Source organism: Cimex lectularius, unplaced genomic scaffold, assembly GCF_000648675.2.
Source record: "Cimex lectularius strain Harlan isolate CLEC.00 unplaced genomic scaffold, Clec_2.1 scaffold26, whole genome shotgun sequence".
Taxonomy (NCBI): domain Eukaryota; kingdom Metazoa; phylum Arthropoda; class Insecta; order Hemiptera; family Cimicidae; genus Cimex; species Cimex lectularius.
Window position 1 is genome coordinate 1844148 of NW_019392721.1, and position 19198 is coordinate 1863345.

The following is a 19198-nucleotide window of genomic DNA, read 5'->3' on the forward strand; positions in this document are numbered from 1 at the left end:
ACAATTCAAAAATATAAAAAACAGAACAAGCATAAACGTAACTTTTTAGAAATGGTTTTCATCAACAGGCATGAACGCAGCATCAATTATAGAACAGACACATGTAAACTCAGCCGCAGCTACGCTAATATCATAAATCATATTCAACATAAATAACATACATATAACACACAAAACATATAAAACAATTATGACACTCCACATATCTCACAATCCCTTTTTAAAAGAGATGGATTCTACTCACAGAAAGTTGTTTTCCAACGATCCCGATTTCGAGCCCTTAGCACATCATCAGGTTGAAGGATTTCTACAACTACGCTCTCGACATTATTCGCAAAAGCGTCTTTCGACCTGATTATTAGCTAAGGGCTCGAAATCCGGATCGTTGAAAAACAACTTACTACAAGTAAGAAATATCGTTTGTTAAAAAAGGATTGAACACCGCACTCACTCAATCATTCACCATTTCCACATAAAACAAATCTATATAGTCCAAATCCCCAAATATTTTTCTCTCCTTTCCCTAAAAATCCCGTCAATAATAATCCTGAAAGGCTAACTACGCCCGAACGACAAACCATAACCCTTTTTTACATTTTCGGTCCCTTTCACCTCAAAAAAGCCGACTCCTCATAGAAAAATGGATTTCTATCCCTACTTCCTTCTCCACTCCTTCAAATCAAACATATAAAAAATTAATATTTCACTAACACTCTGAAAAGGACACACAATCCTGACACATCTACAAAGAAAACACACACTTTGAGTGAGTTCAAAAACTTTGATTAAACCTAAAATTTCTATTTATACATCATTGTATAAATTCATATTCACAACTTACATGCATTTGTATAATTTAAACAATGTTTATAAATCCCAGGCACTGAAGATGATCTCATTAAAGATCGAAGCGTAGGCACGATAAAAAAACATGTTTTTCTAAACATAAATAATCATTATTGTTTTTATTATTATTTTATTTATCTCTTCTTTTTCTTCTTAACGACATACGGCAGGCGGATATTATCCGTAACGAACTACTTGTTGTTGACAATTTAACAAATTATCAAGTTTTCTAATATCATTTTTACTAATCTGACTAGAAAATTAAACATCGAACTTTACGAGAAGTGTGTTTACTTCTTGAATTAAAAATTGGCTTTAATAATTTATGGACACGGTTTGAGCACTAGTTGAGATGATTCACGTACGCTGATAAATCTGTGCAGTCACCCTAGGTTATAAAAGTTTAATTTTGAAAAGATGTCATCCTTAGAGTCATCCTTGAAATTCTCCCTTCCAACGTCCTCTCCTACATTCGAAACCGAAACAAACGGGCTAGTCTCTATTGTTCAACAACGAAGGAATATTATTATATAGGTCTTCCGTAAATTGTGCCAGTTTCCACTGTTATGTATCAATTGTAATTGGACATCAACATTGATCAGGTATGTAGAGAACGTAATTAATGAAAAACAATCATTTACATGCCATTTCAGCAAATGACACTCTCTACTTCAGAATAATACAAATTTTACATTGAAATAAGTAAAGTATTGATTATCATCTATATTTATATACAATTTATGTAAATGCAAAGATTATTGTTTATATCGAATTTCGATTGCATTTTATGCAAGTTGCCTACCTGAATTTTTTTAATAAATTTTATTGTCAGAGTGTTGCACCTTCCAAGGGGCATTCCGTTATCACCATATAATTTATATATGTATTTTGGAAAAGAAGAATTTTCTAAACATGTTGTCGAGTTGTGAGTTAATTTTCCTCATAATTTTTTTAGGAACAGTTAATAACTTTCACAACACTTCGTTAAATTCACTAATTTTCGGGGTCCGCTTGACCAATTAATTTGTTAAGTAAATTAATATGAAGTAAAATATTTGTTATTTTTAGGTCTTTTTTAATTTTTTTTTTTAATATTTTCTGAATTTACGTTTCGGCATCAGGTGATATTCTGAAGTACAAATGTTTTATTTCCAGAAAAAAATATTTTATTTTTACTTAATCTTATTTTTTAATTTTATCATTATTTTTTAATTTTAACATTATTAATGATACATTTTATCATTATTTTATTATTAATATTTAAACATTTTTAAAGTTAGAATTTTGCAACTGTTTTATGTGGTGTCTGTTTATTATTTTTTAATTACGTCATTTACTACTGTTATTTTTTAATATTTAATTTTTTCATTATTTTCTTTCTTTTTGCATTATTTGCAAGTTCGTTCTAAAACGTAAAAAATTGGCAAGGTTTTTTTTAATTTCCTCATAGAAAATTCTTCTTTTGTCTATATCTGTTTTTTTCTGTGGAACATTTTTTATTGTCTAAACCAAAAATGTGGTGTTTTTTATATTTACTATGAAAAGATAGGATGATTTTCTTTTTTTAATTTTATATCATTGATACGCCATTTAATCTTGTTTCCTAAATTATTCGTTTCACTAATTTATTCCATTTTGCAACTCTTACAATTAATTTCACAATATTTTTGTAATTTTTAGAAACCATGATTTAATGGCATACTAATGATATAAAATACAAAAACGGCTATCCATGTTAGAAATTTACCTTTTTTTCTAGTTTTTATGAATATTTATAAAACATTGTTTCTAAACAATTTATTTAAATAGTTACACAATTTCTGCTTTCAAATTTTGTTTCTTCAATTAGAATTATTAAAATTGGCCAAAAAGTAACCATATTGTATTCACCATATTATCTGACTGAAAAAAATCTGACAAGCGGAAAAGTTAATTTTTGTAGTAACAGGACTAGTGTTGTTGCGTCCTTGCTAACCACGAAAAGGCATTTATACCATTTTGCATACCACGCTTCAATTGCCCTATTTTCAACAGTAAAAGTAAATATTACTAATAAAATTAACAATAAGTAAAAATAATAAATTTCCAGGAATAATACACTGTATTTCAGAATGCAAAAAGAATTTCGAAACGTTTTATATTTAAGCAATATTTTTTTAAAACACGTTAAAAAGCCTACCAATAATAAAAATTAAACGATTCGTAAAACTGAAAAAATGATCAGACACAAAACAAATAATAATCATCATACAAAGGTTTTTACAACAAACAAAAATTATGATAAAATATTTCCTAGAGTTTAAATAATACGCTGATTATTAAGTTTTACGAGGGTTTGCAACTGCAGAAAATAAAATCACATTATCTGGTTTTTGTATAGGGTGTCATTTTTCAATGGCCAGGAATTTCTCTTCAACAGATAACCGTTAACAAAAAAAAATATGTACGTAATATTTTTTAGTCTATTTTTAAAATGTTACTGCTTTTTAATGTTTGTTTTCATGATACTTCAAAGCAAGTCAACTTTGAAGTAAATAAGAGCATATATCTTTTTCGCATTATTTTAAATACACACAGAAACGATGGTGCAATCAGATTTTAAATTGATCAAAGAATAGAAAACGTATGGAACAAAATGTCAAAAGATATATCTTAATTTCGTGTATATTTTGTATTATTTTTAACAAGTAATTTGTCTGCTAGTTTTAATTAAAAAAATCTGGGCTTGTTGTTAAAAAGGGCATTGTTTCACACTTTGTGACGTAACTTTGTTTATTCTTTGACCAATTGTAAAAAGTATACGTCCTCATTTAAAATTCCAAAGTGAAAAGTGTGATGATTCTTGACAGATTTTCAAAAAGCCGTAAAATAATTAAAACCAAACTAAAAAATATTAAACACGTATTTTTCGGTTTTCGATAACGTTATCTGTTCAGTAGAAATTCATCCGGGCTATCTAAACAGCACACCTTGTATAGAAAAGAAAACAATTGACAAATATGGAAAGAGCTATAAAAAGTGTTTGCTGTTTTTTTTATAAACTGTATAAATTTAATACAAAAAGCAATAAATTAATAAATTTATTACAACAGTTCAGTATTACAACAGTCTTGCCAAAAACTTTGCTTTTTTATTTATACAGAAATACAGAATAATTGCTTGAATAAAAACGAAATTTTGTTTGAGGTTTAGTTTTCAACCTACCTATTTCTTGAAAGTTTAATATCAATATTTAAAAACACTGAACTAACTTCAACATTAATAATAACCAACGGTTTTATGTAATGTTTTGGTTGAAATGAAAAAGTTCGATCCACTCGGACACCAACTCCTCATCACTTACAAACTTTCGAATTTTCCCTCCTTTTGCCATTTTTCAATTTGGTCAATCAGACCTAAATACAATGGGATTAATAATAACTCTAGAATTTTTTTTGAGCCCTTAATTTTATTCTAAAAGTGAATGGTGCTTTTTATGGTGCGATAGGAAAATACAGATCTTAACTGATCACTTTTGTGACTCTGTCTACTCTCGTTTGTTGACGTTTCACTTATAGAAGTTTTGGCTTCACGCCATCTTTAGTGAGGAACTGTGTGAAATAAATAATTTAGGGGCGTTGGTGGCCGCAACGGTTTAGGCGTTGACACTCACGGTAAGGTAAAGGTCCCGGGTTCGAATCCATCGGCCCTGAATTCGAACCCGATGTACTTACAAATGGGCTTTTTTTTCCAAAACACCGGCACCCGGAGGGTTGATATAACCTCTGCTGTTGCCAACCCTCAAAAAAAAAAAATATTACTTCAATAAGCGATTTAATTTGTAATAATTTGGTTTTTACTTTTGTAGAATCATGGAGGCGATAACATGGACTTTGGTGGCAATCATGTTATCCATGCTTGTCTATCGATACATCAGGTTAAAAAGAAAAGAACTGTATTGGAAAGAAAAAGAAGTGGGTTTTTGTAAAGCAGAATACTTTTTGAGTGGACTTCTTCAGCTAATTAAAAATCAGCCTATACTCGAAACTTGGTACAACCAATACAAAGAATTCCCGAACCATAAATTCGTGGCTGTGGAAAATCTCAACAAGACCATGCTAATGGCAAGAGATCCGGAGTTTGTAAAAAAAATCGCGATTAACGATTTCCAATATTTTGTTGATCATGGAGAGTATAAATCTGACAAAGGCACATTGATTAATTTAGGACTGTTCAGCCTGACGGGCAACGAATGGAGAGGGTTTCGGGCAAAACTGTCACCCACGTTTACCACCGGTAAGCTGAAATCTATGTTCGTCGAGATGGAGCCGTGTTGCGACGCTTTGTTGCATAATATCGGAAAAACATGTGAAAATCCTGATTATGATATCAGAGACGACATCATGACATACGCCATGGATGTTTCGGCTTCCGTCATATTCGGAATTGAACTCAGAAATAAAGAACTAAGAGAGAAATACAAAAAAACATTTTCACAACTTTTCGATTCGTCGACGATTAGGTTGTTTATATATTCCATCTTGTCAAAATTTCCACGATTAACAAAAATGTTAAACTTGAAGATTGTAGAACGAAAAATGGAAGAGTTTTTTAAAGATATCATAAAGCAAACATTCGAACAAAGAAAAGCAAACAACACCCATCGAAATGATTATGTACAGCTTCTTTTAAATTTAAAAGAATCTGGAAACCTCGAAGTGAAAGTAAAAGACCCAGACGATGATTACTTAAAAACCGAAGATGTACACATCGAAAACGTTGGTAATTATAACATATACCTCGTTTGTTTATTGTTGTCAATTAAACACAAATTATTCATATTTTCAGAGGTTACAGATGACATTCTGAGCGCTCAGGCTTTTCAATTCCTGACAGGCGGTTTCGAACCGATTTACAACACAATGCTGATGTTCCTGATTGAAGTGGCTCGATGCGAAGACATTCAGGTTAAACTTCGAAAAGAAATAAAAGAAGTCAAGGCAAAATATGGAGGCTACGTTTACAATTCATTAAAAGAAATGGTTTACTTAGAACAGTGCATACAAGGTAAAATCTAAAGCATATATTTTATATTATATTTCTGTCTAAGTTATTTTTTCTATTGTAATTCTACAATAGCAATAATTTGGTAAGAACATTGGTTATAATTTTCTAATAGTTATTTGGAGATCGTGAGGTGCGATCTCGTGTGAGGTAGGTTTTAGAAAAATATTTTATTTACCGTGCCAACGTTTCGACCTTCATTGAGATCATCTTCAGGCCTGGGATTTATAAACATTGTTTGAATTTTACAAATACGTGTAGAATGTGGAAAAAATGAATTTATATAACGCTAGAAAATGTTAGATAAAAAAATGAATTTATCCAATGCTAGAAAATTTTAGATAAAAAAAATGAATTTATACAATGCTAGAAAATTTTAGATAAAAAATGAACTTATCCAATGCTAGAAAATTTTAGATAAAAAAAATTAATTTATACAATGCTAGAAAATTTTAGATAAAAAATGAATTTATACAATGCTAGAAAATTTTAGATAAAAAAATGAATTTATACAATGCTAGAAAATTTTAGATTAAAAAATGAACTTATACAATGCTAGAAAATGTTACATTAAATAAATGAATTTATACAATGCTAGAAAATTTTAGATTCAGTTTGAGTGAGTACATACACTCTGATTAAATCTAAAAAAATTTAGCATTGTATAAATTCATTTTTTTATCTAAAGTTTCTAGCATTGTATAAATTCATTCTTTGTTCTTCACAACCTACATGTATTAGTAAAATTCAAACAATGTTTGTAAATCCCAAGCCCTGAAGATGATCTCAATAAAGATCGAAACATTGGCATGATAAAGAAAACATTCTTCTAAAACCACTCCAGACCGCAACTCACGATCTCCAAATAATCATTGGCTAACGGTCACTAAACGCCACACTTTTCTAATAGATTGTGTTATTTGAAAAAAAGGACACCAAAAATTTGAATTAATAAACGGCGGAATTGGCATCCTTTGTATCTTAAACCCATGTTTAGTTCTTCTTTTGGATCTATTTATCATATTATAAATATAAAAAAATATATATATGTATCTACACTGAGATGGAAAACTAAGTGGCCACCGTTGACATTTTTTTTATTTTCTCTTAGACTATCCTGAATCTTACAACAATATTTGGCCCATTTTAAAAGATTAGATGCAAATAAAACACAGATAAAACTCCTTCTTGTGTTTACAAATGGATTTTGTCAATAAATCCTTAAATCTCTTTAAATCAATCTGTTGTTTGTTGGTTTCTTTCTAAGGCTTCTTTCTAATATCGCGGTGGTTCAGTTTTTTTTAGTCGTATCGTTTTTAAGTTGCAGATTTGTTTGAATAATGGTTTTAAGTGTTCGGCTATTACAATAAAAGATTCCAACAAAATACAATTTTTTACTATCTTTTAGCCTAAGAAAGCAAATTAGAAATACCAAAGTATTTTGTTTGTCAAGTTTATCTTTCTCTCTCCCTTTCTCTCTCCCTTTCTCTCTCTCTTTCTCTTTCGCTCTCTCTCTTTCTCTATTTTCTGTCTCTCTTTTTTTCTCTCTCTCTCTTTCTCTCTCTCTCTTTTTTCTCTCTCTCTTTGTTTTCTCTCTCTCTCTCTCTCTATCTATCTATCTCTACCTTTCCCCTGCCGTTCAGCACTACACCAGGTTTTATGTGATCGTCTAGAATCGTAGCATTGTTTGAAGATGGAAGTAGTCAAGCCTATCTGCCGAGGGTGCTTAACCTTCCCAGAACAACTGTCCGAAAGGTCTTCCATCGGTAAGATACTGGAGGTTACACAAGAAAGTATGTCGCCAACGGGTCACATCTCAAAAAGTTTTATTGTATCGAATGTACTTTGTAATCGATATTCTACTGCTGTTGAGATTATGCAGGTCCTTCAACGAGTTGTTCAATGTCGTCAATCAGGTTACGCACTGTAAGGCGAAGACTTTCTGAAGCTGGATTACGTGCGAGTCCTGCTACTGGTCAAGTACTTCTAACAAGGCACAGAATAACTCGATTAAAATTTAGAACGAATCACACCAATTAGTCTGAGTAAGAATGGGCTAAATTAGTCTGTTTTCTTAAAGTCAAAGTTTTTATGAGGTCTTCTGAGGGTTGGGAGAAGTCCAGGAGAGCGATAAATCCCCGCAATATTTTCGTTCAGGAGAAACTATTGAGGAGGTAGTGTTATGGTTTGGGCAAGCATTTCTGTGAAAGGTCTTCATCTGATTTCAACGACAGTTCCCTAACCGCTACGCGAAGCATTGAAGATATGTTCCTTGCATTCCACTAATTGGCTGTTTTATTTTTATACATGACAATACAAGGCCCTGTACAGCCAGGATCGTACTTGGAACAGGCTTCAATTCAATGTATGGGCCATGCAGTCCCGACATAAACCCTATCGAACACGAGTTGTCAAAAACTTTAAAAGCTCCGTGATGCCGGAGAATTTGCAGGAAATAAGAATGAAGCTGTTAGAAGAGTATGAAAATATTTAATTAAATAATAATAATTTTGAATGCCATGAAAATTTTCCGCAAAATTACATTAAAACCTCTTAAAATCTGAGCCACGCTGAAAGGAAGCAATGGTCAACGCAAGAGGATTTAATACTCCGTACTTAATTCTTTCCATAGCAACATTTTTGGTAAAATCACTAGTTTTCGTGGTCCGCTTGACCAATTAATATCTTTCAATTAATTAAGGTCAAGGGAACCAAGAAAACTAGTAAATTTAGTAAGTTAAAATGAAGTATACCTTCACTAAAGCTCTCCGTAGCCATTTCATTGGTCGCCGAGAATCAAATAGATCACACGACATTTGAAAAATGCCAAAAAGGAAGGAAAATTCAAAAGGTGGGGTTGAGATGGGAAGTTAGTGTCCGAGTAGATCGAAGTCACGATAGCTCAAGTGGTAGAGCAGCGGAGTATCTAGCCAAAGATCGTGAGTTCGAATCCCGCTCGTGACACTGACTTTTTTATCTTAACTAAAAACTTTAATTAATTTTTGGTCAAATTTTTTACTAATTTTAATTTTTTTACTTAGCTATATCTTATATTTTTCTTTAAAAATATCCGGAAACAACAAAAAATAATAATTACAACGATTTCAAGTATTTTCTGTGGGAAAAAACGAGGGTGGCAACTTTTTTTTGCATCTCAGTACATATTAATAAATATATACTCTCTACAAATCTCATAATTTATTTGAATATATGTAAAAAATTAAAATTCTTTTGCCAAAGATCTTGAATCATTTTTTTTTTTCAGAAACACTCAGAAAATATCCGGTGGTACCATTCTTGATGAGATACTGCGTCAAAGATTATGTCGTCAATGATCGTTTAACTATAGAAAATGGGACGCAAATCTTCGTATCACTCCAGGGAATTCAAAACGACCCAGCTTACTTCCCGAACCCGGAAAAATTCGATCCGGACAGATTCAGACCGAACGAGTCAATTAAGAATTTAGCGTATTTACCCTTCGGAGAGGGTCCGAGATTGTGCATAGGTAGTTTCATGCTTCACTGAATAAATTGATTTTTTTTTCTCTCATAAATAAATGATTTTATTTTAAGGAATGAGGTTTGCCATGATGGAAATCAAACTGGGATTGGCGAAAATCCTGGAGCAATTTTCCATATCACCAGGAGAAAAAGCTAAATATCCTATAGAGATGAAAAGAAAAGGGCTTTTCTTATGCCCTTGTCGTGGATATCTTAAAATGTCGAAAATAACGATTACTCAATAGCAAAGTTAATGTAAATACATTTTTTCTATTACTTTAAAAGCTTTTGGTGTAAGTTAATAATGCGACAGTTATATTTAATGTAGTTGACAATAAAAGATACCAATAAAATACAATTTTTTGCTACCTTTTAGCCTTACAAAGCACAATTTGAAAATAAACTATTTTGTTTGTCAAGATTATCTCTCTTTTACTCTTTCTCTCTCTGTCTCTCTCTCTTCTTTCTCTTGGACGTAAGCGTGTAATCACTCTCTCCCCCTATCTATCTATATATCTTCCCCTGTCTTTCAACACTTTGCTTAAAATAAGCTCTAGAATCGAACTGTACAATAACACTCTGGAATCTTTTTTTCAATTACAAAGTTAGTGTCATTTCCCAGCTACATGAGAAGTTTATGATATTCCCACCCCGCGATTACTAGCCGAAATTAACTTGGGGTTCACTTCAAAGAAGCCGACGCCTAACACAAAATTGTCTTTTATATACCGACTTCCTTCCCCACCCCTTCAAAACCAAACATATACAAACATAAAACAGCAAAATCTCACTGGCGCTCTCAACACGACACACAAGGATGGCACAATTACACAGAAGACAAACACTTTGAGTGAGTAGAAATACTTTGTTTGAATATAAAATATATTTTTCATTGTATAAATTCACTTTTCCACATCCTAAATGTATTTGTTAAATGTAAACATTGTTTGTAAATCCCAGGCCCTGAAGATGATCTCAATAAAAGATCGAAACGTTGGCACGATAAAGAAAATGTTTTTCTGAAACCTACACCTACCCGACCGCATCTCACGATATCTGAATAACTAATTTTAATAAGCTTTACACGAGGCTTGTTTACTTATGTGGGTTAGCGTAACATGCTTATTACCGTGATGATTCAAGCACAGTTTCAAAGTTGCATATATTAAATGCTCTTCATTAACAGTAATCAGTGCTCATTATTTGTTAAACCTGCGACACATCAAGTACTGTTTCATCTCAGTAATTTGTTGGTAAGGTCGATAATGTTGACAATGAGAGGAGAAAGCTTACACAATGTATGTCATAGTGACGGTTTGTTATTAAGGTCAGGGAGTCTGTGTTGGGTGGAGGCGTTTAAGTAATAATTTAAACTAGAGAAAACGCAATACAACTGCATAGCTACTTATCAGAAACTTATCTCAGTGAGATAAAATAAAAAATACAACTCGTAAAATTTCCTTATGTTATTCTAAACGTAGATTGCGTTTAAGTTTGCGGCAAAATAACCGCCATATTTCTTCTTCGACTAATATAAATAATTATTCTGAGCGGATCGAATAAAAAAACCATTTGATCTCTACTATGGTGTAATCGCATTCGATCATCTTAAAACTTGGCTAAACCGATTAAAACTTACTGTCCCTCTGAGGAAAAATTAAAGGAATGAGACGAAGATAAAATTTCTAATCAACTCCCAGGCAATGGTGATTTTGCACGCCATTCCGTTTTTCTTGATCGAAAAAGAGATTTTATAGTAACACTTAAACATAATAGCTAACATAGTAAGATCAAGCATATTGATATTTATGGAAGGTATTGGTTGAGATAAAAACTCAGTGTCACGAGCGATATTCGAACCCACGACCTTCGGCTAAATACGCCGCTGTTCTACTACTTAAGCTATCGTGACTTCAATTCATTCGGACACCAAATTCCCATCTGAAGGTAAGTCCCATCTGAATCGTGAAGGTAAGTCACGATAGCTCAAGTGGTAGAGCAGCGGCGTATCTAGGCGAAGGTCTGTGTTCGAATCCTGCTCGTGACACTGACTTTTTTTATCTCGGCCAATACCTCAAATAAATCTTAATTAATTGAAAAATGTTATTTGGTCAATCGGACCACGAACTCTATTGGACTTAAGCATAATGTTATTTATGATTGAACCGTTCATACTTCTAAGTTATTATGCCATATTCCTCCAGGTAAGAGGTTAAACTGCGCCCATGTACCCCTCCCGTAACAGGTAACCACCCGTAACATTGTAACCCCTTAGTAACCTTAACTTTCATTTCTGTAACAACTCTTCCCCTGCAATAATTTCTTTTTTTTCTATAGTTTAAGGTTTAAGGAAGGGGGAGATACTACTAGGGTACGAACGCTGTCTGACCTGAAACTTAACTGCTACAGAAAGTAATAATCAAAACGTCATCGATATCCGGTGACGTCGGGGACATAAGCCAAGCTTGGCGTTATTTTCTCAAGATCCGTTGGAGTTGGTAAAGAAAGCAGTGTCACCCAACACACCCAAGTGTGGACAATGCAACCATTTGAGTCGGAGTACAAAAAAAAAGAAGAAGAAGAATACGAAAAGAAAAGAACGGAAGCGACAACAAAAGCCGGATGACAATGAAAAATGATTTCACGATACTGGATTTGGAAAGGAAGAAAAGATTTCAAAGACGATTCCCCGATCCAGATCTGCCATGCCACATAAACTGACTACTGACTCTCCGCAAGAGAAAATGTTCATGATACGTAACACCTCGGCACATGCGTCTGAGTGTATTTTGTGTTAATATCTGTGTTGTGTTTGTGTTAATTTATTCAAATGAATGTAATTTATTAGCGTGAAAGGAAGGGGTTGCTTATAACCCCCCATCGAGGAATATTTAGTACTTCGGGGTGAGTGTATGACGCTTGGAGAGTTAAAGTTATTAGCGAGAATGGAGTAGGTTCGACTACTCTGGGAAAGTGAATGTGACCAGACTTAAGTTATAGTTTCGATGCGAGAAACTAACGTTTTAAAAAACACATTTAACATAAATTTACAAACTTTTACACATTCAATACAAAAGTTTATAAAAACAAATTATGTCCAGGCTTTCCTCTCCATGCTGGAGGCAGGAAAGCGACAACGGATAGTTCAGTCTAGCCTAGGCATTGGAAGAAAAACAATAAGAAAAAATCCAGCTGAAAGCCAGTCAAATTTTTATTAATATAAATTATTTCTGTTGTGTGGCCCATTTTCATTTATGGCTTTTTTGTTTGGTATTTTCCATTTTGGTTGGTTATCAAGGTTGATTATTTTAATTTTGAACCTCAGGCCCATATTATTCCCATAATATCTAATTATTCTTTTATTGTTAGTTTGTAAGCAAAGATTCATGTTTTGTTTTATATTTTTTATATAACGTATCTTGATTCATAAGGAAATACATTTTTGTTTCAAAAGAAACAAAATAGAGATGTCCCTCTGCAATTGTGTTCATATTTTATTTCAAATCAAAATTCCTTTGATTTTGAGGCAGATCACCGACCTCAAGGGGGTTAATCAAACCTTAAAAGACGGAATATATCCATTCCTTAAAGGACCCACAATAAGTTCTATTGAAGTATGTATCTAGTTCGGAGTCCCGAGAGGATCTGAGGTAGAAGAAGGTCTTGATGCTTAGCTCGATCACATCAGCATTTATTAGGTTGACTCTAGGCATAATGAAGATATAATACCTCCACACCCAAAATAAACCTGGAAGAGTTTAGGACGGAGGGATTTCTACCATTCGGCGGACTTTCCTCCTCAAAAGCCCAGCGGACCTAAAACTACTTATTTCAAACTCAGTAAAAAAAGAATGGGAAAACCGCTGGGCTCGAAAAAATAGAATTAACCCTGCTAAACTGTGGCAGGTTAAGAAAGAAGTCGGTCCCTGGTCCACGGAGAACGGTTCGAAAAGGGAAAAGGCCATACTAACAAGACCACGCATAGGTCATACGAGAATAACGCACGAGCACCATCTGGCCGGAAAGCGACCGTGTAGGTGCCCGTTATGTAGGGATAGAATAACAGTCGAGCACCTCTTCAAGTGCAGAAGCCTTCATGTATATAGACAATATTTTGGCATATCATCGGACCTGTGCGCAATCTTGAAGCACGACAGCGGGCACAGATCGCTGTTCCGGTACCTCAGGGCTATAGGGATTTTTAAATGTATATAGTTTTATGTGTTTGTGTTGTGTTTGTGTTTGACTTTATGTTGATTTATTGAAATGAATGTAATTTATTAGCATGAAAGCAAGGGGTGATTTAACCCCGCCCGGAGGAATATCGAGTACTCTGGGGTGAGTGTGTGACGTCTAGAGAGTAAAAGTAAGTTATTAGCGACAGTGGAGAGGGTTCAACCCCGCCCCGAGGAATATCGAGTACTCTGGGGGAGTAAAAATGACCAGACCTCTATGTTTCTATCGAGTGTTGTGTTTTGTGTTAATTTATCGGAATGAATGTAATTCATTAGCGTGAAAGAAAGTGGTTGCTTATAACCCCGCCCCGAGGAATATCAAGTACTCTGGGGTGAGTGTATGACGTCTGGAGAGTAAAAGTAATTTATTAGCGTGAAAGAAAGGGGTTGCTTATAACACCACCCCGAGGGATATCGAGTACTCTGGGGTGAGTGTATGACGTCTGGAGAGTAAAAGTAATTTATTAGCGTGAAAGAAAGGGGTTGCTTATAACACCACCCCGAGGGATATCGAGTACTCTGGGGTGAGTGTATGACGTCTGGAGAGTAAAAGTAATTTATTAGAATGAAAGGTAGGGGTTGCTTATAACACCACCCCGAGGGATATCTAGTACTCTGGGGTGAGTGTATGACGTCTGGAGAGTAAAAGTAATTTATTAGCGTGAAAGAAAGGGGTTGCTTATAACCCCGCCCGAGGAATATCAAGTACTCTGTGTGACCAGACATCTATGTTTGTGATGATGTATATATATGTATTGTATCTCTTGTTTTTATTCTGTATTTGACAATCTGAGGTACTAACGAAAGACTAGCATTCTAGAATATCAACGTAGTATATATTTGAAACCAGAGAGTCAGTAACCAGATCGAGACGCTCAAATGGCTGCAGTTTAAAACAAAATATGCGCGAAAGAAAAGAAAAAGATGGAAAAAACGCAGAGGGCCGGCGATGACCTCAGTTGGTTGTCGGCCCATAAACTTCCCACTTATATATATTTCCTCTTCAAGTAGGCTACTGTTAATATTAAAGATTTGTCAATGGCTATTGTCAAGTCGGCATTTCTCCAAGACATGGCGATGAAAATGGTGGGCGCTTGCTGATTTTCGATATTGGTCCACTGCCGATGTCTTTCAAATTTACTTCATTAAGGTGAACAGAGAATTCAGTGTGCTGCCTGTTTATCGGTGGAAGTGGTAAAGAAATGTTGGGTGGTCAAAAGACGTTTCTTGTTTGAGTACCGTTTTTCTATAAATAGTGCTACTGTTGTCTTCCTGCAGTAGGTAAATCCCTTTCGTTAGTCTTCCTTCGGTCATTCCGTTAGTTTTTATTTTATGAGTTCTACCGAGATAAATATATCTAGGTATCCGTTCAATTCTGGTATCCATTGAACTTGGTTGTGTTTTTCTTATTCTTGAGTGAATTCACATATCTATGAGCAACATGGATTTTTCACATTTTGCCTCACTATGAATTAATTTTTTTAATTTTCAAAATTGCAGAGTTTCTATTGAATCATTTTTTTCCTCTACATGTTTTTTCTTTAAGAGATATTTTACATTCGAGAGTAATGTTAGCTACTGGGAGTAAAAATTATGGATTGAGCTTAAACAGTACAGCTCATATTCAGTTTTCTACCAATAAAACACAGACAGTCTGAAAGGAAAATCGCGTAAGTCAAATGGAAAACAAGGAACTTCCGAAAAACGTTATGGACTTCCTTTGTTTTGGCCTCTCCCCCAGGAATAAAATTCGCCATTATGAAAATAAAATGTACTCTTGGAAGAACGATCGAAACCTTTCGTAGGAAAAACAAAGCGAAAGCCGACCGGTTTAAATGAATTTAAAAAAAATATTATCTCCTTTCTACTGAGAATGTCTGAATATAAAAGTCGGCCATTTTTGACGCTTTTATTTTCGACGTTAATGATCATAATTGGCATGGTTTAATACATATAGCATAAAGTTTTTAATATTAAGCAAAGGGTTCAATTACGACTTTATTTTCCAACCCTATAATCTTAACAAATTAGTTATCATACATGACAAAACATAAGTGAGTACATGAAAAACTAATTTAAAATATTTAACATAAATAATAATTGTAAGAGTTTTCACTAATTTATATTTACATATCTGTTTGTAAATTGTTTACCCAGAAAGTAATTTCTTTTTTAGATTCGTTCTATGCCCTCCTTCACAAGGTTGAATACGTGTAACCCACCATTCCGCCCCAGTGATTCTTTTAGTGCCAGCACACTTTGTTCGTTCGTTTTTACAGAGGTCGAAGCCAAACTCGTGTCAAAAGGGGTAAAAAAACTCTAAAGTATACGTAATTTTTTTGTTATAAAAAACCGTTATATTTATTTAAGAACTTCAAACCCATGTCTTTTTTACGGATACTATGTACATTTTGTATTCTGTGAAGTGTATGTGTACAATTTTATTCTACCATAAACATCACCATTTATCAATTTTCGTATTATTGAACAGTTTTGATAACATTCCATGCAGGAATTTCTCCTTATTCGCTGTGATCTTATTGCGTAGTATCGGAGCATTTATATAATTTTTAATATGATTTTCGTCTTGCGTTTAACAAGTCATTTAACATATTGATTATGTAAATTTTTACTAATAACCTTGTAGCAATCAAGAATTGTTACAAATGTAAACTTATAAAACATTTTATGGCATGAAAACTATAAAATATTTTTACTCACCATGCCAAATTCAGTTGAACTGTTGCCAAATTACATTTTATTAGGTTTCGTGGTCCGCTTGAACAAATAAATTCTTTTCAATTAATTAAGGTTTTGGTTGAGATAAAAAAGTCACTGTCACAAGCGGGATTCGAACCCACGATTTTCGGCTAAATAAATACGCGGCTGCACTACCACTTGACACTGACTTTTTTATCTCAATTAAAAACCTTAATTAATTGAAAGATATTAATTGGTCAAGCGGACCACTAAAACTAGTGAATTTATATATTACTTTGAAAGTCAAATCGTGTAACATAAAACAATTTACATAATTATGTTTTCCGTGAACAAGTTTTTATGTTCTTATATGAAACAACAAGGAATCAGTAGAAAAATAGGCAAGTTTTTGAGTGAACCACTAATTGGCAATACCGGGTGAACCCAGAGTTGAGAACACGGCTTTTTCCAGCTCAAAAATTAAAAAAAAATACCCTTCTTCCTCAAAATTGCAAAATAGTGAGTCACATAAATCTCGCAAGTAGACTGTTTTTAAAATTTTAAATGAGAAAAAAAACAGCAACATTGTTTTCACTGCAGAGACTAGGATGAGCCAATATGCTTAATTTTAAAGCATTCCAATATTTTGATGCAGTATACTAATGTCGTTTTAATCATCTTTATGGTTGTTAAATTTGTCATAAAAAATTAAGTATGCAGTTTCGAGTACTTAGATGATGATTATAAGATTAGTTTTTGTAAACAGTCAAATTAACTTCACTAATTTCGTGGTCCGCTTGACCAATTAATATATTACAATTAATTAAGGTTTTTAGTTGAGATAAAAAAAGTCAATGGCACGAGCGGGATTCGAACCCATGATCTTCGGCTAGATACGCCGTTGTTCTACCACTTAAGCTATCGTGACATCGATCCACTCGGACACTAACTTCCTATCTCAACCCCACCTTTTGATTTTCCCTCCTTTTTGCCATTTTTCAACTGTTGAGTGGATCGAAGTCACAATAGCTCAAGTGGTAGAGTAGCGGCGTATTTAGCCGAAGGTCGTGGGTTCGAATCCCGCTTGTGACACTGACTTTTTTATCTCAACCGAAAGAGAGAGTGAGTGACACAGACAGACAGACAGACAGAAAGAGAAAGAGAGAATTATTCGGCATAGTAATGTTGAAGTAGAAAAGTACACCTTTGACCAATATTTGGCTAATTTATAGTGAAAATTATCTGTTAGTTATAAACAAAACAGTTTTTATAGCGAAATTGACTCATAAGAGAGTGGGAGAGACAGACAGACAGCAAGCGAGAAAAAGAGAGAGTGAGAAAGTGAGAGAGAGAGAAAGAGAGAGAGGGTGTGGGAGAGAGAAGCACGATAAGGTAAACCTAACCATACCGCAAACCTCTGAAAATTCATACCTTATACTTCCATTCATCATTTTTCATGGTCGCTTAAAACCAGGAAGTCATAAATTATGTAATAATTGTAACAAGTACCATGGCAAAAATTGTAGAATTTTTATACCACTGCGGGGTGATGATCCTATTACTAAGACATTTGTCATTTCTGATCTCCCCTGATGCTGGCCAAACCCAAAGCCGAAAATATTTGTTCGCTTGGGTGCTATTCACCCAAAATATCAGTAAATTACAATTTTTTTTTCGTTGCACATAAATATTACACTTCTGTCTAAGAGGGCAATTAAACTTTAGGGTATTAAACAAAAATTTATAAGCATACAACTTTAAACCCCATCTGGTTCCCCGGATTATGTGGGTTTACTGCGAAATTCATCTTCGTTTATTCGCTAAACCTGTGAGAAAAAACTCATCTAAATATTGTTCAGCCTTGTTACATTGTGAAATTAAAACCGTTTTGTTAAAACTTGCGTCTAAAACGTGAAACTTGTTAGATTAGCATAAACGTAAATTCAATGTTTAGCTTTTAAAATATCAAAAATTAGGAGTTTCCAGGCAATTCAGAATTAAGAGTAGACGAGGTTTCCTCTCTCAATTATCTCCGGCCTTTACGCTCAACCGCAGAACGGACATGCTCGGCATTCAAATGGTCGTTCCTATTACCTATTAAGAGCAGCCTGTAATCCAATAGAACGTTTTGTAATTATCCATCTCCAAGCAGAAGGGACAACGTTGGAGGAGAGCTTACAGAACTGCTACGGGGCCGCTGGGGCTTTGAACTTAGCGGTTTTGCTTTAATTAAATTGCCTACAAAAGCGGACAGATAGCACATTTTTGTTCCTCGGCCTCTTACACCTTTTCAACACCCGGCATTATTCTTGTGACATAACATGAAGAATATAGCAAATTTAGTTCCTAATGCCTTGGTTTCTACATATTTTAAGGTCATCATCAGGGCGTATATTAATTTCACATATTTGTACAATTGATTTAACAATCAATATAACTATGTTAACAACAGATTGACATATTTAAGTTTTTACAGGCGATCTCAAATTTCCTTCATGATCGATTTACTCCCAACATTGCAAAGGCACTGCAACTTTATTGCAACCTCATCCCGGACGCCCTTCTCTGCCTATCAAAGACCTCTCTTTAAAATTAATAAGACCTTCATAAATTGAACTTAAGCCCATAGTTTCCATTCGAATATTACAATCATTAATCCATTTAAATTTCAGTGGTCAATTGACCACGTTACTTGTTTCATTTAATTATTCTTTCTATATGAAGTCTTGGTTGAGATACAAAAGTCAGTGTCACGAGCGGGATTCGAACCCACGACCTTCCGCTAAATACGCCGCTACTCTACAACTTGAGCTACGAGACTTGATCCTCTTAGCTCTTATTTAGACGGAGGTAGTTATTTCTTAAAATTCG

The 19198-nt window shown here is 33.9% G+C and overlaps 2 protein-coding genes across 2 annotated transcripts in view; one reads left to right on the forward strand and one right to left on the reverse strand.

Annotated features, from left to right (window-relative positions):
- The window catches only part of LOC106664028 (acid sphingomyelinase-like phosphodiesterase 3a), a 794759-nt gene that overhangs the window by 714511 nt on the left and 61050 nt on the right, over positions 1-19198 (reverse strand). The gene's annotated exons all lie outside the window — the stretch shown is intronic.
- Positions 1313-9750, forward strand: LOC106663982 (cytochrome P450 6B1-like). Its single transcript, XM_014389275.2, has 5 exons — positions 1313-1448; positions 4694-5607; positions 5674-5892; positions 9155-9397; positions 9465-9750. Exons 2-5 carry the CDS (start codon positions 4698-4700, stop codon positions 9635-9637), a joined length of 1545 nt encoding a protein of 514 aa, XP_014244761.1. The 5' UTR covers positions 1313-1448; positions 4694-4697; the 3' UTR covers positions 9638-9750.

Excerpts from the sequence above, each read along its gene's own strand:
- LOC106663982 (XM_014389275.2), top strand. The coding sequence starts at position 4,698 with ATGGAGGCGATAACATGGACTTTGGTGGCAATCATGTTATCCATGCTT. Across the intron at positions 5,608-5,673 it reads TGTACACATCGAAAACGTTG|AGGTTACAGATGACATTCTG; the intron begins GTAATTATAACA and ends TCATATTTTCAG. Across the intron at positions 9,398-9,464 it reads GGGTCCGAGATTGTGCATAG|GAATGAGGTTTGCCATGATG; the intron begins GTAGTTTCATGC and ends TTTTATTTTAAG.